This window comes from Pyxicephalus adspersus, chromosome 7, assembly GCF_032062135.1.
Source record: "Pyxicephalus adspersus chromosome 7, UCB_Pads_2.0, whole genome shotgun sequence".
Taxonomy (NCBI): Eukaryota; Metazoa; Chordata; class Amphibia; order Anura; family Pyxicephalidae; genus Pyxicephalus; species Pyxicephalus adspersus.
Genome location: NC_092864.1, coordinates 26,606,940 through 26,632,126, shown reverse-complemented (window position 1 = coordinate 26,632,126; position 25,187 = coordinate 26,606,940). Strand labels below are relative to the sequence as shown.

The following is a 25,187-nucleotide window of genomic DNA, read 5'->3' as shown; positions in this document are numbered from 1 at the left end:
CATGATAGATTGTAGAGGAGAGAGTCGAGTTAGTGGAATACCAGAAAAGAGGAGGTTACAGTAGTCCAGACGAGAGATGATAAGAGTGTGTACAAGGAGTTTGGTGGTCTCAGGGGACAGGTAGGGGCGGATTTTGGAGATGTTGCGTAGGTGAAAGTGACAGGACCTGGAAATGTTCTGAATATGCGGGGTAAATGAGAGGCTGAGTCAAAGGTGACACCAAGACAATGTGCCTGAGGGGAGGGACGAATAACAGTGTTGTTAACAGTTAGACATATGTCAGGGGGGGATTTGGAATTTGAGGGGGGGGGGATGATGAGGAGTTTTGTTTTATCCAGGTTGAGTTTTGGGAATCGGTCAGACATCCATGATGAGATGGCAGACAGGCAGCATGAGACCTTATCCAGGACTGAGGGAGACAGGTCAGGGGTGGACAGATAAATTTGAGTGTCATCAGCATACAGATGGTACTGTAAGCCAAAGGAGGATATGAGACTACTGAGAGAGGTGTAGATACCTAGAACAAACTGGTAGTTTACAGATATTTCTGCATGCACATAGTGAGTCCTTTCCATATTCATATTTTCACAGGTTGCTCCTTTAAATGCAGACATTTAGAGTATATTTGAAACCCCTTTTTGCCTAATACGCTTTCGGGACCTTATTTGTATAACAAAAGGATCCAATGAAATCTTGAATCTTCAGTAACTTATTGTAGCCAGAAAAGGCTTTCACTCAGACACTACATTTTCTGTGCCAATTGATTGCCAACAGCACAAAACTCTACTACCTCTGTATCAACAGTTCCATCAGCAGAAGCTGTGTTGCTGCGGAAATATTTTAAGTTGACTTTATTGTTGAAGAAACTGTAATTTATTCCTTATCCATTGTTAACACTTTTATGTGATCTTTCACTAATTGGGTGTCAGGAAGCAGATAAAAAAAGGTGATCTTATGAGGGTGACTCATTTCTCAGTTACCATGACTGTAAAATCAGCTTCCTAAATGGTAATAAGCAGAATAATGCTCCTTTTATTCAGAGGATTTCTTTATTATATAGATGTCTGGGTAGATGCTATAAAGGTCATTTTTACATTTGATAGAAAGCAAAGTCCACACAGTAATCTGAGGTTGGGAGCATTATAGTCATTACGGGATGGACGAGGTCAGTAACAATACTGATGGGGCATTTCAGCGATCCTCAGTATGACAAGAAAATATCCCCCATACTATTACACCACAACCAGCAACTTGAACAGGTAATGTGAGGCAGGATGGTTCTTTGCTTTTTTTGGTGTTGGTGCCGAATTCTGATCCAATCATCTGAATGTTGCAGCAAAAATTGAGACTCATCAGACCCGGCAAAGGCTCTCCATTTTTTTCATTTACTTCCTGTTCAGAATAGGTATATACTTTAATGTGCTTAGTCTAGGTACAAGTTTAAATTCCTGCAGATCTAATATAATGTATCTTTTAAACAGTAATTTATTTCATGAAACAGTTGCCAAACTCTTCTTTTCGTAATATTTTTTTGGATGGGAGGTCTCCATACTGTTTCTAAAAGCCACCCACCGATGACACTATCAGAGCAATCCAATGATCAGAAGCAAATGTGGGCAGGATGGCTCTCAAAATGTCAAACACCTGATACACTTTTCCAAGGATGTGTGGCCTCTATTAAAGATTTATTTGCCAAAAGCACAAGAACAGTGTGTACAGAAAGCTTCAAGAAACTTGAACCCCTAAAACACCCTTCAGCTCAATGAACAAACCACCGTTCTTACCTGGTGCACTGACTGTCACAAGCTGGCTTAAGTAAGTTTTCAGGGCTTTGTGAAACAACTGAAAAACTCTAGTACAAAAAAAAAAAGAAATAATTTAATGATGTCAAGACTCAAGTCTTGATCTTAGACTATGTACACACATTCGCATCTTTCATGATCCTTTCCAATGTCAAAAGACTGCATGATGCATAAATTTGCGCGCTGTACATAAAGTGATGTTCTGCTCCATGGAGAGGGGGAAAACTAGTGAGCAGCACCCCGCTGCACTTTTTCCCCTTCACCTGCATAGGGGTTCTTCATCTTTCGTAGATTCCCCAGGACGGATCCATGAATGACATTAGACAGTGGCTATACATATGTCAGATTCTCATCCAATACTAGCCCTAGGGTAAGAATCGGACAAGAATCATCTGAGGTGTGTGTGGAGCCTTATACTCAAACTGAAGTCTGTGAAAAGATAAACCCCTGATAGTTTATGTGTTGCAACACTGTGCAGTCCTGAATATCCTTCTGTATTACTAAAAATTATGTAGCAGCTATTAAAAGTTATTTAGCAAGTTTTTTAATACAAAGAGCACCAGGATCAAATGATTAAAAAATGTGTAGCACAATTTTTTTGGTTACGTTCAGACCCCATAAGTAATTATCCAAATCAAATGTAATAGGTTTATGCATTTTGCCTATAGGTTTCTGGTATGGGGGGAGTGTGAGCACAGAACACAAAACCAAGGTTATGTAAGATTTAACACATTTCATATTTAATAGTGAGTCAGCTTCCATTTGTATTTGAAGATAAGGCTCGCCATATTTAGCATTTTTTAATTTTCTGAGAATTTGGATAAATGAAAAAAAAAAAAAAAAAAGAATAAAAAGAGAAATGTGGGCACAGACTTTGTGCAGAGAGGTCTGCTAGATGTGGCATGAAGCAAACAAACAATTCAGATGAAATTGTGGCTTCTATGCGTCTGCAAGTTTTTCTTATGTGTATTAAAGAGACCATACTGTCTCTGCTACACAGATAGGAGTGTTAGCTCAAGCCAGTTCTCCCCTTTTTGTACTATGGAGTTTCTTTCCAAAAAGTAAGGGTGAGGTTAAAAAGGCAGGGATTTTATTTCCTTTTATCCCAGACATACACTAAGTTGTAAAGTTTCCCCCTCAAAACAAAACTTTTTCTTGAGGCTGGTACTATTGTAACTGGAAGAATTAGGGAAATCGGATCAAAGGGTTTTTAAGGCAGTCACTACATCAATAGAAAAATCTAATGAATTTATTCAAAACCAACAATTTATTCCACAGTAATCAACTATACATTTCAAAAGTTTCCTAATAAACGTGACATACAATACATTTTGAATGATTAATTCCTTTTAACATCCAAGCTCAACGTGTTTTGCAGGTTTATAACCTTCTTCAGGAGCATATTATCTAAAGAGGAACATGCATTCCTAACACACAATAATAGTGTATTCATGGACAGGTATCCCAGCATGAACATCCCGAAGTTCCCGAAGACAAGTCCCAAAATCTTGTCATAAGTGGTGGATGCCCAAAAGCCACAGAGAGGCCTAGGAAAGATCATTTATTAGTAAATTTTTCGAATGTATAGTTGATTTAATACCTGTAGAATAAATTATTGTTCTTTTAAAAAATTAATTTGAATTTTCTAATAAATGATTTAGTGAAAATCCCTTTGATGAGTTTTCCCCAATTCTAGAATTATTATTTTGGGGTGTGGCATTATTAAATGCAAATTATATCCATAGACAGTTTATGTGTATAGACAATGCGTTTTTTGTGTAGTTGGCAAATTAAAAACGTCATATTTAAACATAAATTGAATTTATTCTAAAGCAAACTCAGGATTTTTTTCTTCTTATTTACTTTTTTAGCAAATTCTATCACATACATGTTAATGCAACCAAAAAAAAAAGAAAAAAAATCTGTACAATTGCCATGATACACGGGAAAGTGAAACAATCAAGATATAAATACAGAGATGTAACATGACAATAAAAAAAGAAAAAAAAATCATGCACATTAACCCAAGTATCCATCAATTCCTGTTTACATATGCATTGCTAACTTTCCCCACCATGGCATAATGGGGACCCCAAAGATCCAGTATCATACCTGTTTGCGCTTGCAGGGTCCATAAATTATAGAGGTCATTGGTGATGCTACTAAGCTCATTAGACAAGTGATATATAGAATTAGCTACATGTGTTTGATTAGGCTGTTAGTAGGCAACAAAAGATGCTTTGATCCTTAAACTGGGTGGACATGGATTTACCTGACAGTTCTGCAACTCTTAGAAGCCTTCTTTGGCAGGTTGGGCTTTTTTTAGTGATATGTTTACCTTTAACTTGGGAAAAATACCTTGATTACATACACTGTATGGACTAGGATTCAATCAGGTGGCGACCTCTAACAAGCTGCTTGGTTCTTATAATGACCTGTTTTGTGTGACCGCTGCTTTGTGTATTGAAGACTAGTGACCAAAGAACAAAACAAAAAAAACTCTTGTATCATACTTCGTAAACCTAAAGCTGGACTCCTTGAAAACAAATAAATAACCATGCACAGAGAAGTTCCAGGGGGAACATGAATTACAGTTACCTTACGCTTTGCTCATTCTGCAGCTGGCACTGTCCTTTTCTATCTGTGCGTCCTCCCCCCACAATGAAGGATTTTTGATGTTGCATTGTGGGGATGACATCAGTGCCTGCGACCACAGCCTATAGTGGCTAATGGAAGAAGCTTCTCAGAGAATAAAAATCCCATTGATACCCCCCTAGTCTAAATACAAGCATTTACCTTTACTCAATGTGGGGCTAGTCCCAGTTCACGGGAGGCCTTTTTTTTTTTAACCTGGAGTATAGCTTTAATCCATCTCCTTCGGCTTTTTACTGGACTTTAAACCTAACAGTCAGCCATGAAACAAGCGCCTAGTTCCATACTACAGACGGTCCATGCAAAATAATCCAACAATTTCCCCCTTACTAGTGTTTGCTGTAGAGATGAGCGATTTCTGTGTAGATACAAGTCTTGCCATTTTATTACAGTGGTGACAACGCTTAGCAGAGACCATCGTTCATGCTCTTTTAGAGCCTAATATCCTAACAGAAAGATTAAATATCACAACTTTCCCCAGAAATCATCATCCAGACAGAGCTTAGTCCTATTCAACCATTCATAGCAAATCAGTGTATTTACATTGACATTAAATATGACATAAATAAATCCAAGAGGTAAGAGACTGTTCAGGAAAACAGAGGATATAAATGTTAAGGGGGCATGGTTGTGAAAGGATGACGTTTGGTACGACCAATGTACACAGCTCCAAGCTGCAATGTGACAGATCTGGGATCAAGGCTCTGCTTTTATAGAAATACAGATGGAGTGTAATGAATCTAGATTAGAGTCAATCTAGTTGTGGTCACAGTTGGTTCTGTCTCAGTTGCCTAAAATAAAATATATTTTTGTTAAGAGGACAGCTAACAATTTTTCCTTTTTCATTCAACTCTCTGGCTTTGGAAGGAAACCGAAAAAAAGACAAATCCAATAAGCAAGTCTGTAATGTAACAATATGCATGTGAAAAAGCATAAAATTCCGAACACCTAAAATGTCACAGGTTTTCTGAACAAGTTTATTGGCAGCATTTTGCCCATGTATTACTGCATCTGTAAGCGTGCCCTCGGGTACACATGGGCAAATTACCATAAACTAAGTTTAAATATTTAACTTTAAACCCTTACACTGAAAGGGGAACCATCTAGTTCATTCAGACTTTCCAACCATTTGGAGCTAAAGGTTTAGATTTAAAATCTGTTGCCAACGTCCGGTGTCCACTTATCAATGCAGTCATGCAAGTCGACACCAATGAGACACCAAGTTAAAAGAAAAACAAATCGGAGCTTAGTATATTAAAACGCATGACATTCCCATCATCTGGACACAGAAGTTGTATTAACAAAATAAAATGTATATGTTTCAAAAATCCAATGAAGTGTTATTCCCGGCCGTACTGTGCATACAATTAGATGCATCTTACTGGGAGGACACAGCATGCTGGGAAATAGGAGAGGGAAAAAATAAATCTGAGATTTAAATAACAACATCTTGTCCACTTGCTGAATGTGAAACAGTTTTAATGTATGTAGCTAAACATTGCGTAGCCAGGTCCGTCTAAAGGGGATATTACCAGCAGCTGTAAAACTAGTTTGCTGAATATTTACAACATAAAACAGCAAAACTGCAAACTTGAGGCCGCCTGCAAATTCTAAAGCCAATATGTTTCAAATGCTAAATGTACTGCTTTCATATGGGATAATTTTTCCTTATCACTGAGTCACAATTTCCCTCTACATTCAACTCCAAAAACAAAAAAATAAGAAAGAAAGAAAAACAATTCACATACATTTTAAATAAAATACTGATTGCAACAAATATTGGGAGGTGCAGTTGCAGAAAGGCATGAGGCACTGCTGTTCGCTTCTTCACCCCGCAGCTCTGGATGAGGGGCAGTTTTTTTTTTTGTATTTTAATTTTTAGTAAATCCTAGCAAATGGACAAGAGAAACACCATTATCTTGACTAATAAAACCCCTTCAACTCTGGAGCTCTGTAAAGCCTCGCCGGCTCCTCCAGTGATGAAGTTGTCGTTTGTATTAGTGTTAATAATATTTAATGGCTCGCCGCTGTACACATCCTCTGTTGAAGGTGCTGGCGCGCACTCCGCTGCCGTTCTCTAAAAGCCGTTTAGGATGCAACTTGCCCACTAACTGTGCGTGGAAACCTCAGAGGAAGAGCTGCTGTTGCTGTTCGTTGTTTGGGCTCTTTTTATGTACAAATTTAGAAGTTTCATCTGGAAGGGAAAAGGAGAAAAAAAAAAAAAAACTTGTCAGGACCAAATGTTTTCAAAGCTAATATAATACAGGGCTGCATGCACCCTTATACAAACAGAATTAATTGCTTAAGACCTTTCATTAAACATTTGCTGATAATGTGAAATGCTCACACAGATCAGACCCCTTGCTCCTGCTAAACAGTTACAATTGTGAACACTGGGAGAAGGCAACGGATGAAGTTCTGCCTGCAATATACATCATTCTCCTAGATTACGCCTCTGAGTGCTAAGGCACTTTTAGATAATAAAAGCTACACATAGATTTGCTTTAAACTGCAGCCTTTCCAACAACCTACAACATATGTAGGAGAAAAAGGTCTGCCTTTGTTGTAAAATAAAGTGGAGGAAAGAAGCATTTAACCTCTGTTGGGATTCTTCCCAATCCAGCTCAATCTAGTACAGGCTTTGAGAAAAAAAAAAAAAAAAAAAAACAGTCAGAGGTCAAGTTTGCTGTTTGAAGAGACAGATGCGGGAAGAGCATTGTTTGAGTTTGCAGAAAGCTATCGGCACTGTGCTGTGAAAGGCTGTTTCCGGACCAAGCACATATGCAATCTGTGTCTTTATATAATATGTACTGGGAGGCTAATGGGCCTTAAACAACTTTCACAGATTACCCATCTATCAAAAATGACTACCAATGCTTATCTGCCTCACACTCAAGTAGATGCATTACTGAAAGAAGACACACTTTCCTATATTTATAGCGGTTACACACAAAAGCCAATGCTTCTTACCTTGCTGCCTGTAAGCTGGGCAAGATACGGCTTCAGCTCTTCTCCAATCACAGAATAAATTGCTACTAGACAGAAGACGCTTGCTTTGCGGACACTGCTCTCTGTATTATCGTAGCCCTGGAGAGATAGGATACGGATGTTAAATTCAAAGTTGAAAACAATTTGTCTGCTCTTCAGATGCATGAATACTTCAATGCAAAAATGGGATGGTAGAAAACCTTCATAATGGGCACAGTAGGTATAGAGTCCTGTGAACTCACCACACAGAAATCAGCAACAGTGTTAAAAGGGCTAAGGCTACGTACACAAGGATCTTTCCCACAACAAATGACTACACGATGCATGAATGAGCCCTGTACATACAGCACTGTTCTGTTGTATGAAGAGGGGAGGGGGAGAACGACTGAGCGGCACCCCGCTGCGCTCTCTCCCCTTCACTTCCATTAAAATCATTTGTCCTTTATCGTCTGTTGATCTTTTATGCATTCCTTTACTTACATGTCTCCTAATACACTGGACAAAATTCTTGCACTTATTTTCATATAAAACACCTATTTTCATATAAAACAGTATGTTTATAGAAAGTCATCAAACATTTACCATTACATCTTTCTATGTAGCTCATCTTGTTCAGTTTGCCTGATGTACTGGGTGATGTGAAGAGGAAATGTTAAAAATCTTACCGTCGCACTTGCTAAATGTCTTTATGGCCCTTTGATCTGAACAGGTCAGGCTGCATTACTAACCAAACCACACCATTACCATTGTGGGAAGCTGCAGCCTGTCTCCATCAGTAATCAACATTGGTTAAAAGAACAGAGATGCCTATAATGGGATGGGTGTAACATCAAAACCCAAATGTCTCAACTGTGTTGTAATCTTTCTGTAAATCATGACATGACAGGAAAATATTCTGGTTCACAATAAATACTGGACAAATCCCTGAAGCCAATGAATTGTGTACATGAAGTTATAGCTTGAGCTTAACCTTGCTACATTTTTGCCAACTGTGGTCAATAGACCACCTGCCTGGCTTGGTAATAGCACTTTGTGATTTGATTGTCAGAATCCTAAAGTTCTTAGGATAAGCTCCCCACGGTAAGCTCTGCTTTACAATTTATCCACAATGGACCAACCAAGCACCTGGGATGGGATACAATGAGGTAAAGAAAATCATGGCTTGAAGGGCATGAGAAAAAAAAAAGACAAAATGATTAACTCAGATTTAAATACAATGTGCATTTTTTTAATATAATACCCTGCCTTTTGAGGCTTGCATCTTCTATATAAAATAATATAATAAATTAGCAAGTTTTAGAAGATGATTTATGCATCACGTTTCATGTTTAATCTAACAAAAATAAGTCCACCTTTTACTGAAGGAAATTATTCAGCATTAAACACAATGGCATGGAGAACCGGACAAAATTCTTTATTAAAAAAAAAAAAAAAATAACGAGAAGCATCACCAAAACATAATACCCATAGAAACTTATATAGAAAACTATATAAACTTATAGAAACTTCCCAAATTACCTGTAACAACCCAGGAATAATGTCTTGTAAGATTTGATGCAATGATTCCTTGGAAATTCTCTCAATGACTTTAGTTTGCATCTTGATAGCAGCCAGATTTATAGGATAATCTGCAGTCTGGATGATAGGACAGAGAACTTTGATGCATTGCTCGGGGTGTATAGAGCTGGCTAAGGTGGATGCAGCTTCTTCTGCAGCTCGGACAACCTAAAAAAAGACACCAACATCAAGACTATCAGTGCAAATAAAAACTCACTAATGTAGGGTATGGTTAGAATAAAAAAATTACATTTATTTAACAAAGTAATGGTAATTCTGGTTCCATATACATCACTTGTGTCCGATAAAGACAATCTAATTAGTTGGCAAAGCACCAAGGCAGCTCTCAAGTTCTAAAGAGCCATTTCCACCTTTCCTGCCCCCATATAATGAACAGGCCATAACCCATGGGTACACAAAGCACTTACTTATTGGAATCATATTCCTATGTACATTTATGCCAGTTGTTAATAGTGCTGCAAGACTTTATTTTTTCTAACATCACCAATTGGCATCTGTCTCTGAAATATATTGGCTGCACCATATTTTTTCCTATTCTTACATACATTTACATAGCACTGTACTAAAAACAATAATGTGAGTCTCCATTTTATAATATCACAGTCGCCCCTTTCACAGATGTACATTGATCAGCTAAAACATTTCAACAACTGACAGGTGAGGTGAATAACACTGACTATCTGGTTGTATTGGTCCCTAAACAGATGGAGTAGGGAAATATTAGGCAGCCAGTGATTAGTCAGTTCTTGAAGGTGATATGTTGGAAAAATAGGCACATGTAAAGATCTAAGCTACTTTGACAAGGCTCAATTTGTGATGGCTAAACACAAGAGTAATAGTATCTTTACAATGACAGTTCTTGTGGAGTGTTTCTAGTATGTAGTGACTAGTACTGACCAAACGTGGACCACAGAAGCACAAATGGTAAACTAGTGACAGGGGCACAGGCTCCCACAATTCATTGATAGGGGTGCAAAGGATAGCATGTCTGGTTTAATTCCACAGGAGAGATTACAGCATAAATTCCTAAAATTAATATTGCTAGCCCTGAGAGAAGGATTTCTGCATACACAGAGTGCCCATGCTAGCTCATGTTCCCTACCAAAACCAGCTACAATGGGTAAAAGAGAAATAAAATTAATAAAATGAAATGGCGAGGCAATTGAAGAAGGCTCTAAACCTTGGGTCTGACCTGGGTAACAGATTCTAATGGCTGTAGTAGTTAAAACTATTCTGTGCACCATTTAAATTTAAAGTGTGCTGTTATGGAAAAACCCTCCAGTGACACCAGCACCTCTCTTCCTGTTTCTACAAGCCCCTGAGGCCTCCTTCTTTAAGACTGCATCTTCTCAAATAGCAAGCAGAAAAGCAAAGCCATGTTTGCTTGGAGGATTTTAACAGATTGAAAATCATAACCTTTAATATTGATAATAACTGCCAAGGGCTTTCTGCAGTAAGGTTGCGTTAGATACAGTAGGTGTTCAGACAGACAAGTACTAAGTCACTGATGAGGAATGCAGATTCACATAACAGAAGCTGGCAACAAGGTGTCAGCGATCACTTACACGCTGTACATACACCTGTAGTAAGGAACCTTCATGGCAAGTTGTGTGACAAAATTAGAATACGATGCAATGTGCAAAGTGTTGGGACACTGGTTGCAACCAATTCTGTTTATTAGATTCATTTTTGAATGGTAAAAGTTTGAAATATATTTTGGAAATGTGAGCAGAGCAGTACAACCACCAATGTTTGCCAGAATATGTTGTGAAGGCTTAAGACAAAGACTTTGTATGGTGCTGCAGTCACTGTGTATGGTTACAGACCTGGTGTATCTACTTTCTGGGTAATGGAAAGAATTCTTACTAGTGATGGCACAGCAGCTCTAGGAAGCTGTTATCTGGGGCGCCAGACTTGGCTGCAAAAGTTGGCAAACAGAACAGGGGTTACTCCGCCCACAGACCATGCTGACATGGCCTGAAAAGGTAATCTAAGGATACCTGTGCTGTTCATTTTGCATGTGTGTTGAAACCACATCTAATTATGAATTGAGCTGGCACTTGGCATTTAAACACAAAGCAAGATATTAACAATGCAGGGGCCCTATTGTCATTTGTCATTAGTTGCCACCAGTCATGGTGTACAAATGTTTTAAAAACCTATATAGAAGAACCAGTCCAGACTGAGGGTGGAAGAACCCCTATTCCTAAGTGAAGAAAGTGATATTGTTGCCTCTGTTGCTCACTACCTCTTTCACCTTTTCCTATTTCAACAATCCAATTAAAACATAAAATTCTTAGAAAATCAGAGAATCATTCATTGCTATTCAGGAATGACTGCAACTGTTCTAAACTGTTCTTCATCTGCTCAGGTGTTCTACATTTTATTTTTGAAATGTAGTTAAATAGGATCAGGAAAATTCCCTGGGCAGGTGGACCAGGTGATTGCCTTGAGTGCCAGGTCCAAAAGGAGATGGTGCAGTCCATCAGAACATGGAGAACTGACGAAGAGACAATCATGCATTTCAACAAAGATTCAGGAAATATTGTGTGTGTACATGGGGGTGCTGATGTGTTCTAATAAAAGGGTGGTGGTTTGAATTATAGTTGGTACCATGCCCTGGGCTATACCCCTAAACTATGTAAGTTACATACATTACATGACCCACCCAGTCTGAATTACACACCCCTAACCCAATTACATATTTTGCCCTGTTCTCTAAATCAACATAATGCTTTTTACCTAATTTACCTGACTGGGTTCTTCAAAAATGGAAAATATAGATGCAAAAATTAGGATTTCTTTAGGTTATTTTTTGGAAAGGGGGGGTGGGGGAGCAAAGAGTTAAAAAGTCTCTTCTGCAAAAAAAAAAAAAAAATGCGAAGGATTTTATCCAAGGATCTCCTCTAATCAGCAGAAAGGAGAATTGTCACAGATACTGAACTGGGACTTCACAAACAAACAATGAGCATTGTCTTGAGGCATCAGGTTCTCTTTAAATCTGCTTGGCGCACAGTCAGTTATTAAAAGGACAGACGTTGGAAGACAGCTGAACCCTGGCCAGGCCTCACCCCGGGAAACGTTGCCAATTACCATCCTAGGTGGCTTTAAACCAGGAAATAGAGGAGAGGACACAGTGTGCAGAAGTTGTGTAATGACACTGCCAGGACAATTAAATCTGATCCCAGTAAAATCAATGCACAAAGGCAAAATAGACAACAAACCCACTACGATCATCTTTGTTGAACAAAACTGCCTGGTCCTGCCATTTAACACTGCCAAGACCAGAAAATACAGATGCAGTTACTGTAGGGCCGTACATCACTGAAATTTATGCATGTTGATTAATGTTTTGTCTCTTGCATCTACAGAAAAATGCCTGTTCATGTGCCAAAAATCCAGTAAGCACCTTTCTATAGCTGTCTGACAAAGTTGCCTCTAAAATTCCAAGCAGTCCTGTTCAGTTTTTCCCTGATGGAATACAGAACTTTTCCTACCCTTAACTCTGTGTCTTTCTTCTTTTGCTTATATTTCCTTCACACCAAAACAATATGGCAGCCTTCATTTATGAAGCATGCACACACACACTCTCTGCAGATGTATTTTGGGGTATGCATACACCAAGAGGAACTAACCTTCCAGCAGCTGCCCCTTTAAAAGTGTTTAAAAGTGAGGTGATGATACCACAGGGAGCAATTAAAAAACATTTCTCACTACTGGAACAAAGTAAACTAACTAAATGAATAAATTATGCTGGGACACAATGTAGTTGGGAAGGGGGCAGATTTGGGGTAAATTTAGGTTATGTCAATACAAATAATTTACCAAAAATAATCTGGAAAAGGTGGTTATCATTTAGTAAAGAAAACACACAAAAAAATCAAGAAGGGAGGGGGTAAAAAGTAGAATAGTCATCATATTCCACAATACTATGAACGTTTCCTCTGTTGTCCCATAAGGCACCCCCCACCTCACAGAAACACCAATGTCAACATGTACAACGCAGGACTAACAACCCTGCAATGTCCATGAGGTTATCAGGGGCCTGTCACATACAGCTAGAAGAGGGGATGCAGCTTGGTGGGGAAGTGAGGCAGAGGGTAGGCATTTCTCGATTTTATACCCACGCGCTACTATTTTTTTTAGACTGATCAGAGGTTCAGATTTAATTATGAAAAATACTTTCTGCAGCAGCAATATTTAGTAGTTCAATTATATCTGAATAAAACGTCTGGCAAATATAAAAGGAACACAGCCTTGTGCTAGAGATACAGCAGTTTATATTAGTGCCTTCTAACCTCACACTGACCAGAATGATGATATGGTTATAAAAATGTATCACCTCTGTTTGTATGCACCACATACTATAACACTTTATAGCTATACATACAGAGGCAAACGTTACGCACAGAATGTAAAATGTCTTGTACTTTCAAGCGTTAATTCCATGCAAGGAACAATGTGCCCATTACTTTCAGCTTCATTAGTTTTCTTTTACTCTAAACTTAGGTTTCTTGTTAATAAGTAAGCCCCTGGGTCACACTAATAAACACAGTCTCATTAAGCTTCCTATACGGGTTAGTTTGAAGTGAGTGAGAGCCAAATTGATCTGCACAAAGAATGTCATTCAGAGAGGAGATCTGCATTCAAAAATTTAATATATAAAGCTACATGTGGACAGCATATCTATTATTTATCAAGGCAAATAAAAAAAACCCTTCCAATGGTAATTTGGGTAATCTCAGCTGTCATAATCGATCTGCTTAAAAGAAGTTTGTGAAAAAGACTAGAAATTATCCTAAATAAAAGTATGTACAATGTAGAGGATTCCTTGTAAGGAGATATAAAATAAAAGATACAATGACAACTAGAACACTTAAAGGTGAGCACACTAGGAAACCAAAGAAAAAAGGAAAAGCTAAACTAAGGGATCCCGGAAAAATGTACAGTCAACACTAAGGGATTCCTGGGACAAGGGGGAGTCAATGCCAAGTTATTCTAGAACAAGAAAAAGCCAACTCTAAAGGAAACAAGGAAAAGTAAACATTAGGAGATCCCAGACTAAGGGAGAGTCAATACTAAAAGACAGCTGAAAAATAGGAGTCAACATTGATGGACCCCTAAGCAAGGGTGAGCCAACACAAAAGGATTCCAGAACAAGACAGAGCTAGAACACTAGGTGATCCCAGAACATGGAAGAGCCAACAATAAGTCATTCTAGAATAAAAGAAAGCCTATATTAGGTCATCCTAAAAACAACACTAAGAGACCCAAAAGCAACGGAAATCCAAACATTTATCACAGCCTACCAGCAGTTCCTGTTTATAGTGGCTGCAAACATTTTTCAGACTAAGAACATTTTCAGCAATTATAGAAAATACCTGTTGATTTTGCCTGCAGTGGAACATTTTTATCACTTCCTATAGACTGAACTAATTTGAAATGAAACAACAAACAGGGTAATGGCTACCATCTAGAGCAGTGTTTGAGCTTTTTAATAGGGGAAACCCCTGAAATAGGTTTCAGGTCTTAGGGAACCCCGTTATAATTCCTTTATCCACATTTCACAGTACATTAGTTTGATGGCATGTCACCCTTTAGATAGCCAAAAAGATCATTAGGGTCAGTTAAACTGACCAGAGAGTCACAAATTGCTCAAAGGAACCCCTAGCAGCCTCTGGAGGATCCCTGTTTGATAAACACTGATCTAGAGACTACAAACCTCCCAAAAAACATCATGAAAATGCAAACTATTTAAAGCTGAACTGAACCTGCGCTTTTCACCTGTTCCTTGTTCTAAAGGGAGCAGCCATCTTCCTTCTTTTCTTCTTTCTTATGTTCCCCGGCTATCTTGATTGACTGTGCCAGGATGACAAACCTACCCCGAAATCGTGCAGGACTTTTTTCGTTTCGGGCCAGCTTATGTACAGCTTGGAAAAATTTTGACAGCTGGTTGGCAATCACGCAGATAAGAACATTTATTGCAGTAGGGACATAGCCTGCCCTTTTCTGCAATAACCACTTGTCTGACCGTGTATTTTTCAAAGTAGGACTTAAATTCCACTTTAAATTCTAACTATTGTTATACTATTAATTCTCTACAGTTCTGAAGTGCACACAAAACTAGTTGTTGGATATAAATGGGAGACCAAGGTATGCCCTTTATGAGAGTAGGTATGGTGTACCCTGCTCAATCACTGAAAGTGACTAGAGTTTTCTTTTGTCTATGTACCAAGAGTCTTTAATGGCATAACCCCAACATAGAATTTTTCCCCATGAAACTGGTTCTGGCAGAATGTCAAATGACAAATGGTGAAAGTATACACTGAGGATGTGGCAAAGAAAAACAAGCATCAGAACACAATGTTTCTTGGAATCTTATCAGAAATCCAGTAACAAACCTCTGACTGTTCACCTAAATGACTGAGATGTGATTATCATGCCTGGGTAGCTTGGCAGTTCACCTAAATAGTTTTTAAGCGGAGAAGCCTTCTGCCACACTTGAGACCATGGGGTTGCTTGCTCCTTTCCTGCACGACAAATCTATAGGAGTCCAGTTGACTTTGGGGCAAAATGCTCATCAACATTTGATGATCCAAACATTATCTTTTTATTTTGATTGAATGGTTAACTACTGTATTGAAATTGAAACACAATATGATTGTTAAACCATCCATCACAGACACTTTTTCCACTTTCAGTTAGGTATATTTGTAAACAGAGGATTGTAATACAGATTGATTAGAAAAAGAGTAGATGGTACTCTGGTCAAAAGTTTGGCATGTATAAGGATTGATTAGTTTATACATCGTTTTATTAATTTTAACATTAGGTAAAACTGCATACTGTACGCTTAGCATATGTCAGAACTGCTTTTTTAGGTTAGAATTGCCTGGGGAATTATTATTCTCCTCATCCTGAGGTCTGCACCAAAATAAGTCCTATACCCCCATTGCTTATTTGATGAATTACCTCTTTATGGGAATCCTTGTGAGCCTCTAGAGTCTTCATTATCGTCAGCTCAGCATAATTTTTAAACCTGGCTGGCTGGTTCCTCAGGATTTCTCGGAGTACTCGTAATGCAAGAGCTCGAATTGCATGCTGGGAAATAAAAATATTATGATGAATACTGGTTCTAAAAGGAACAAAACATCCCCTTAAAAACTGACCCAATCTAGGACAAATGCCATTATTAGCAAAATTTAAATCACAAAGGTCAATCCCATTTACAGAAGCTAACTACCAGATTCTTTAGATAACTGAAGGGTACAAAGACTTTTGAACAAAAACATTCCCACCAACAGTTTACATCAAAAAGGTTTGTTAAATGATTAATATCTATTTATGATGACTGCAAACAACTGTTTATACACAAACAACCTGTATTTTTGGTTTAGTGAACCCTCAAGGAATTCAAAAGTCATCCATCACAACACTTGTTTTTTATCTGAAGGCAAACAACAAGACTTCAGTTTAATTATCTTAAAAAGAGCACACCAGAAACAATGACTGCAGAACTCACATCTTTATCTCCAAGAGTCTCCAGGAGGAGGAGGAGAATTGTTTTGAAGTGCTCCTCCCAAACACCAAGGTTGTCTTCTCTTGTTATCTTCAGAAGTTCACAGAGGGCACCTTTCCTTTCTTCCACCCTCTCGTTGTGATTGGACAATTCTTTCAGCAGGTCGGCCACCAAGTCAGAGTGGTCAATGGGAACTGTAAAAAAAAATTGCAAATAGAGGTCAATATGGGGGTGAAAGCAAAGGGATTCACTAGAGGGAAGGTCTTGGTCACAACCAACCATCACGCAGCTGGTCCATGTCATCATCGAACACGGCTTCCTTTAGTGCAGTCTTATCATAGCTATTTATAGAGTCTGAGTAGGGATACGGGCTGTACTCTCGTCCACGTGGACCTGTAAAAGTGCGAGGTGGTTGTGTGTTCAAAAGTGAGGTTTTGTTGTCCAAAGCCATACGTCCTCCTCCTTCCACAACATCTGATCCACCACGGAGATCACCTACAGGGGATGCCATTCCAGCTTCCCGGGAGACCTGTGGTTTAGAAAATGGTATAGATTACTAACAAAAAAGGCTCTATGGGTATTTCACCATAAGGACCTATATTTGCTTTAAACAAGGTTTTACACAAAAATTAAAGGTATGCACTCTTTGGGGCCCCGCTCCCAAATCAGCTACTCAAAAGTAGGTGAAAAATGTACCTAAAAAGAAAATGTGAGAATTATGTTCAACTTACCTTCCACCAATGGCACATACGCGAGGATAACGTTCTCATACAAAGATTATTGCAGAATGTAGAGCAGCTCAAACCTCACGAGAAGAAACTCCTACAATTACCTGGAGTATCTTCCTGGGAAATTCTGCTTGCTCTACATTCCATGTGATGTTATCCTTGCCTAGGTGCTATGGACGGAGGATGCAGATAAGGCAAATATAAAACTTTTGTTTAAGAAGGGATTTTTTTTAATTCTGTAAATGCTCAGCTAAACTTTAAAGTGTCTAAAAAGAAAAGGTTTCATTCTATTCTTGGATTGAGGAGAATGACTTGTTACAAACCTTTTTAGTTTTCTTTGCTGGTTTGGAAAATTCACTCGGTTTGGCTTGGCAATGATTATCTAGTATATGTACACTGATGGGAAACTGCAGTTGTCACTAAAACAGAAAGAACTCTTCTCATGGAGTCACCTATTTTATTGAAAAGATTTCCTTACACTTTGAATTTCTGTAGTGTCTTCAGTGCAGTAGCTGAAAATGGCTAAAGCCTACACACGTGAGATGCTTATCCTAAAAACCCTATGAAAACTGTATTTAGATGGAGGTAAAAGGTAGAGGCACCATTTATTATTCCATCCCATAGTATACAAAAGCAGTTTTTTCCTTTTTTTTTATTATTATTATTATTATTATTTACTCCCCCATTAGTTTCCACAGTACTTACCAAGTCTTCTTTCCTTCCATCTCGCTTAACTGGCTCATTTAGATCCTCTTGGCTACGGAAGCTGAATTTCTCAATGGCTTCAGTGACACCACGGAGCGAACTGTATATCTCATCAGAATTCAGATTTTCAGTGTCATAATCTAGAAGACTGAAAGCAAAATAGGAGATTAAAACAAAGTCTGGAATCAGACACAGTCAATCTAAACTTCAACAATACCCCAGCAAGCAAAGTTCTACCGGAAGCTGGAATCATAATGTATTAAAATCTGGGAGACAAGCAGAACCCAAAAAGGTTCAGTTCTGTTTTACACTGCAAGAAATAAGATGCTCTGAACTATGAACCACGCAAATGATGAATTGACAATGCTAATAAAACTGAAAACTTAGGTAGTATGTAACCTATACTTCAGACTAAAGTAAAAATTCCATAAACGATATTAAATGAATGTGCACATTCCGGACTGTAGCTTGGACACAATTAGGCTTCAACAAAACCCTGAGATCCTCCCTGCAATCTGGCACCGATCACAGAACATAATGTACTCCTACATCTGGCACAGACTCATCAATGTTTTGTCTTATTATTTTGTGTATTTTAAAATTCGGAAGAATATTTTCATTGTCTACATATTCCCTGCATAGATTTGTATAGCACACACACGTTAAGTGTACAAATTATCAGCTGCAGAAAGTCTTTTGCACACTTAAGATTTGGAGTTTATACTATCTCTAAACCAAACTTTTTTTTATAACATAGGGAGCAATTAAAAATTATTTTTACTGTCTATCGTATAGGGGAGTATACAATTCTCACTTTGTGATGCCACAGGAATTAGCTGCCACGCAAACTAGTTTTGCTTCCATTCATGTACTTGGTAATAGCTCGAAATTTTGGCTATAATTTTTAGGCAAAACTCACTAAAATATGTCCAATAGTTAATAAATGTAATAATAAACTTAAAAAAAATTAATATATATATTATTTAAAAAAAAATAGTTTAACATGTAATACAACTGTACAGCATGTATATATGTGTGTGTGTGTTATATATATATATATATATATATCTATATCTATATAGATAAATATATCTATATATACATATTATGACTTTTTCTTTGTATTGGACTCAATACAGCTATTTCGTATTGAATGCAATACAAAATGATTTTGATGTTCCCGGCTGGAGATTGGAGGAGGCAGACGGGGGCAGGTTGCCGGGGGACAGCGACAGGTTTTTTTCGGTTAAAGTAACCCCGAGTGTGACTAGGGATTACTGCTTTTTGCAACTAAAATCCACCCCGAGTCACACTCGGGATTACCGCTTAGGAGGTTAAAACTGTTTTTTCTTTTAGTGAGAAGCTGTGATGGCAGAGGCACAAGCCAGTTTCACGTTGTTGGAGTTATGGGTTGTCATGAAGTTTTTGTTTCTCCAGGGAAAGTCAGAAAAGGACATTCACACTGAGATGTCACAAACACTGGGGGTGAAGTATCCTTCCTACAGCACTGTCAAAACCTGGATATCCCGTTTCTAGACTGGGCATTTCACCTTTGAAGATGAGCCCCGCAGTGGGGCCCCCCCAACCTGAACTGTCCCGGCAACCTGCGATTTTGTCCATGAGCTGAATATTGAGGACCAGCGAATATCCGCAAAAAAAGATAGCCCAGATACTTGACATCTCACGGGAGTGTGTTGGGTTTGTTATCACCGCTATGCTAGACATGCACAAACTTTCAGCGAAGTGGGTGCCGATATGTTTGAACAGAAGAAAGAACAAGTTGAAGCATTCAAAGCCGTTTTGGCCCATTTTGAAGCTGCACAGGACTTTTTGGCTAGGTTAGTGACTGAGGATGAAACCTGGCTCCACATCTATAATCCTGAAACCAAGGAACAGTCAAAGGAATGGCGCCACAGTGGGTCCCCGCGGCCAAAGAAGTTCTGAACCCAGAAATCGGTCAAAAAAGTCATGGCATCCATTTTCTGGGACAAAAAACGTATTCTGGTGGTGGACTACCTACCTCAGGGCTCTAGTATCACCGGACAGTATTATGCTAACCTCCTGGACTAGTGGAAAGTTGACCAAAGGGATCCTTTTTTTGCAGGACAATGCACCTGCGGACACGTCCAACATTGTGGCTGCCAAATTGAACACCCTGGGTTTCCATTTGGTCCATCATCCCCCCTAATTACCTGACTAATAGTCCTAATAGTCCCTTTGGACTATTATCTGTTCCTGAATATGAAGAAACATCTGAAGTGGCAACGTTTTGAGGACATTTCTGTCGTCAAGGATGCTGCTGAGAGCTGGTTTGCAGCCCAACCAATGACTTATTTGAACGGTCTAGAAAAGCTGCAACTACGCTTTACCAAGTGCTTCAGTCTTAGGGGGGAATATGTTGGATAAATGTGTTATTTCATAACTCTGGCTCTCTTCTTTCTGGGTAAAGCCAGGAACTTCTCAGCACCCTCCCGTATATTGCTGCAGTCTTGGTTCTGTGTCATTACTTACATTGAAGTTGTTCTGTGTGTAAATACACACATATAAAAATAAAATAGCAGGCAAATATACCTCAACAATGAAAGTTATTACATTTCCCTAAATACATTTTGCTCTTGGAGTGTGATTTTCTATACAGAGATTCTGCGATGTGTCCACAAGCTGCTGCCTTCATTTATATTGTGTATATAACCAGCTGTACTCCAGTGAGTTATCTGTTTGCACTTTAAACCCAGCAATAATACTGAAATAGGCCTACTGGACACCTTTGGATAAAATTAATTGCTGATTGTGCGCCAAGTCTTTTCATCCAAACCTAACAAATTCCCACAAACTATCTAAATTCTCAAGATAGACGTTCCAGAAAAGTGGAAGGTATTGTAGCTGCAAAGAGGTGTAACTTAATGTTGATGGCCTTGTGATGGCAACCAACAACAAAGTGTAACTGTTAGAAATATGGCCATAACAGAGTATTTTATACAAGCAAGACCTTCAGATTTTCTATGTCCTATGAAATGGTACACTGACATACAAGATAAAAGATCAGTCTTTGAGTTTTTTTGCCCTTTTTATCAATTTACATAAATTGCCTCAAAATTATAATTTAACAAATCACAAAATTAATTTAAGATATAAAACTGATATTTTCTTTCAGAAAATGGAAAAGCAACATTCAGAAAATACTGTTGCAATAACAATGAGAATTACTTTATTATTTTAAAGAAGACAGTGGTGGCCAGGCATGCAAAAGTCCCAGATGGCAAACGATGAAACAAAACACACTGTAATAGCTGAGTGAACTGGTGCAAACAAACCCTAATCAGTTAACAAAATCAACCCAACACATGAGCAATATCAATGAAATGATTTGTATTTGTGATCGTTAACAAATGATTTTTCATAAAGGGATGGAAACAGCTCAAACTGACAGGGTAGAATCAAACGCTCGATGCTAAGACCAAGCAAAACTTTTTTACTGGCTGGATTATAAAAACTTATTGTGCTTTATAAATACACAGAGTCTAGCCAGCAAATGGTGTTAGTCGTTATAACCTAACTTCCATGTTTACCTCCAAACAAGAGACAGACTGTCAATAAAAAAAACATCATGAAAATGTGTTTATAACTGAAGTGTTACAAGTCAAATTCCACCTATATGATTGATAATAGTAAGCAATCTTTCACCTATAAATGCAATATACCAGAATATGGTTGATTGTGATAAATTGACAATGGCAGTACCTTTGAAAGATTGCGTATTTCCATCAGCTTTAATTGGGGCATTTTCTAACCAATATTTTTCAAAAACACTGGTATGTCTTCAATAGCTTTATAAAGTCCACAAACAAATTGTATTTGAAAGACTGATCGCTCAATCAATTGTCAGGTCAGCTTTAGGGCTAGCCATACACTTGCAATTTTGAGGCAGTTTCTACCACTTCCAATTATACAATCATAAGAATGAATGCAACCGGCTATAGGCAAAAAAAAAAAATTACCAGCAAACTTTGATTGACTTTACAAATTCAACACAATATTAACATATCAAAATAATAAATTGTAATACACAAATAAAAATAGATAATCAAATAAAAACAGGAATTCAATCAAAGTGATTATATTTACATAAACTTTCACTTGTGGCTCATTGAAATCCTTGCTAAATACAATGAAGTGGAGATAAATCAGATGGCTACCTGTTTGGTCAATGTAATGCCCTCTATGGAATGACAGTGATGGCTGTACTATGACAAATACAGCACATGGGGTGCAGACTATAAATTGTGACATGGGACAAGCCAAACAAGCAGCTGAGTTACCTCGGAGAGCCTCTGAACACCTTGTGAGGCTGCACAGTGGGGATGGAGTGTGATGGCGGAGGGAGCTGTTTGGACAGCACATCTGCACTCCAGCCCCACAACCGGCTACCGCATGGGAAAAGAGGGATTGGAGGATGGTGGAGAATGAAAGAAGGAAAGCGAGTAAACAAAGAAGAAGGATAAAATTATGCCATTTCATGCAGTCTCTGACAGTTATAAATAGTTGATAGTCGACTAGAAGAGACATAACATAGGATGTCATTTTTCTAGAGCAGTGTCTCCCAAACTGCAGGATGAAGACAAACTGGGATGCTGTAAAAAGAGAGGACTTTTGTTGAGGAATAGGTCTCCTCCAGAATCATCAGCAACGACACAGAAAGAATACGTTTTAACTACTGATGGGTCTTGCTTCTGAAAGCACCAAACAAAAGCAGTCACAAGCATTGGTGCTATGCACAGGGGCAGTTTTAGGCTTTCACAAGATTCAGTAATATATATATATATAAATCTATAAAAGAGAGTTGTAAGGGTGGAGATATCATGCAGCTAGAACTAGACAAAGAATATTGGGTACCTGTCCCGTCCGACAGACCAAAACAGACAAAGATATAACAGTTTGCCAATAGGGCTTATTCCGTGTAACTCAGCTCTATACCCATACCATGGTTCAAAAATCACCCAACCTGGAGAAAAGAATGACCTCTACGCAGGCCATGTAAGACACTGTTAGCTGATGTTATCTTTTGGCACTAGTTACAAAGTCCTCTTCTGGCAGATGGCATGCATTGGGGGTACAATACATGCAATCTCACACTGATCAAGCACAACTGCTACCAAACCAAAGGGCTGAATCATTAATCATTTATTCTATATGTGTTTCACTTGAAATACTTTTGCTTGCCCTTATTCCACTAGAAACAATAGTTATTCTTATTCACAATCTCCTGTTTAAAAGAAACAAAAAAAACTTGACTCTACTAAAATTGAGTGGACAATTTAAAAAGACTACTATAGGGCCAGACGGGTTGTTGCAGAGGAAGAGACATGACTGGTGTGAGTGATCCCTATTTTAAATTCCAGGATCAGGCAGGTTATTATTGCAGAAAGTGACCGCCAATGTCCATTCTGCAATAATCCCTCCAACACTTCTGATCGCTTCAGGTATTTGCCAAAAAGCTGAGCTGCACCCAATAAGTTTTGTTTTCTTGGTTCCCAAACAGCCTACAGCTGTACAGCCTACAATATAGATGTAAAGTCTAAAGGTGTCTCCAATTTGAATATTTGGGGATAGAAAAGTAAATTTAGCTTAATTTTACCTATTGTATGGTACACTGCCTTCTATACATCCACCCCTTAGCCTCAATACCTCCCTTTACTCCCTGCAATACCCCTCATCTGGTCTCTGTTTTATCCCTAACTTCTCTTCTGTTCCATATTATAAACCCTGTATTTCAATACCAATAAAATGAAAACTTTAAAGATAGTGATTCCCCAGACCCTTACAGACATTTATTCCTATTTTACATAACTAGATTTTAAAGATGACACAAATACAGTTTACTAGCGATTGTCTGATTTATTTGTTAAATGCTCCTCTTTATAACATTCCAAGCTTGTAAGGCCTTGACAATATATCTTGGATGTCTCTGTACTACCTCAAGTACGTTTTCTTGGAGATCTGTTAAATAAAAAAATTAATTAAAAAGAAGCTGTCTACTAACTATCTAATGGCACTGTAGGTGGTCTGTGTGATTGCTTTTAATGGTATACATGGTTCCAGCACCCTGCTGAGATAGAGATGGTAAACTCCTGACCAAAGTTTGAGCAGCACTGATCTAGAACATAATACAGTTCACTGGGTTAGTCCTCAGGAAATACCTTTGATTTCAAAATACATCATTCATTATAGGATCTTTACTGAATTGACATTCCACTTCTACAATTAGTTAGCACAAGACAAGCCTTGTCTCATTTAAATGGCTTCCAGATTCCACTTCAGGCTCCTCCTATTTCAGGAATGAACATTATTGCAAATTCAATGTACAAAACGTGTGCTAGGCCTACCATCTCTATAGTGTTGGACTCAGAAATGTTCTGTTTACATGCATTGGCTTCTTCCTTTATTTTTGAAACTTTTATAAAGATCATTACCGGAAACCAGCTATACCATTTAAAAGCTGACTAAACTGGAAAACCCTGAGACGTTTCCCTGAATTGTCCAGGGATGAGAAATATGCAGTCTCATCTGCACGATTTTATTGTACATTGTTTAACTTACAAGTTTATAAGTGTGCTAACATTTCTGGCTGTCATTCTAATCAGCAGGGTCAGGGAATATATAATAATTTCTAGTTTAACTGTAAAATCTAAGCAGAGCTGAAATGGTGGGGAACATGACACTCAAGAAGCTCTATGAAATATGAGAAACATCTGCAGAATTGTTCAAGATGGAGGAAATAAAGTTTCCCTATGTATTAAACAAATGTCATTGAGGAAAACCATCAGCAACTTGGTATCCATGTTTGTGCATGTCCAAGGCCTCACCACAGCATTTACAGCAGGCTGGAATATGCAAAAGGTCCATATAGTCCCTTGGACTCACATAGTAAACTTTGAAGTGGTCTGGAAACTAAGCCACAGGCACAATGAAAATAAAATGTATGGCAGAAACAAAAAATCAAACATATACACCTAATCATAAGTATGAGGAGACTGTAGCCTCCTGAAGTCCTTACCTTGGTGAAAGGCCTCCATGGGAACAGTTGGTGGGAGATGTTAAAGGACTTGATCTGCTTCTTGAGTGTCGGGAAGGGGTTCGACCCATGGTATTGCTTGGCGATCCCTGCAATTGGAATCAAACACTTGAAAACCTGACCAAAGACACCCAATACTTCCT

The 25,187-nt window shown here is 38.3% G+C and overlaps 1 protein-coding gene across 1 annotated transcript in view; it reads right to left on the bottom strand.

The window, feature by feature from the left end:
* Positions 1-3,050: 3,050 nt before the first annotated feature.
* Positions 3,051-25,187, bottom strand: part of CLASP1 (cytoplasmic linker associated protein 1) — a gene marked incomplete in the record, with an annotated part of 116,932 nt that continues 94,795 nt past the window's right edge. The window contains 8 exon segments of the mRNA XM_072417919.1: positions 3,051-6,648; positions 7,425-7,541; positions 8,961-9,167; positions 15,993-16,121; positions 16,543-16,733; positions 16,819-17,068; positions 17,973-18,120; positions 25,027-25,133. Of these exon segments, the coding sequence (XP_072274020.1) occupies positions 6,562-6,648; positions 7,425-7,541; positions 8,961-9,167; positions 15,993-16,121; positions 16,543-16,733; positions 16,819-17,068; positions 17,973-18,120; positions 25,027-25,133 (1,236 nt within the window).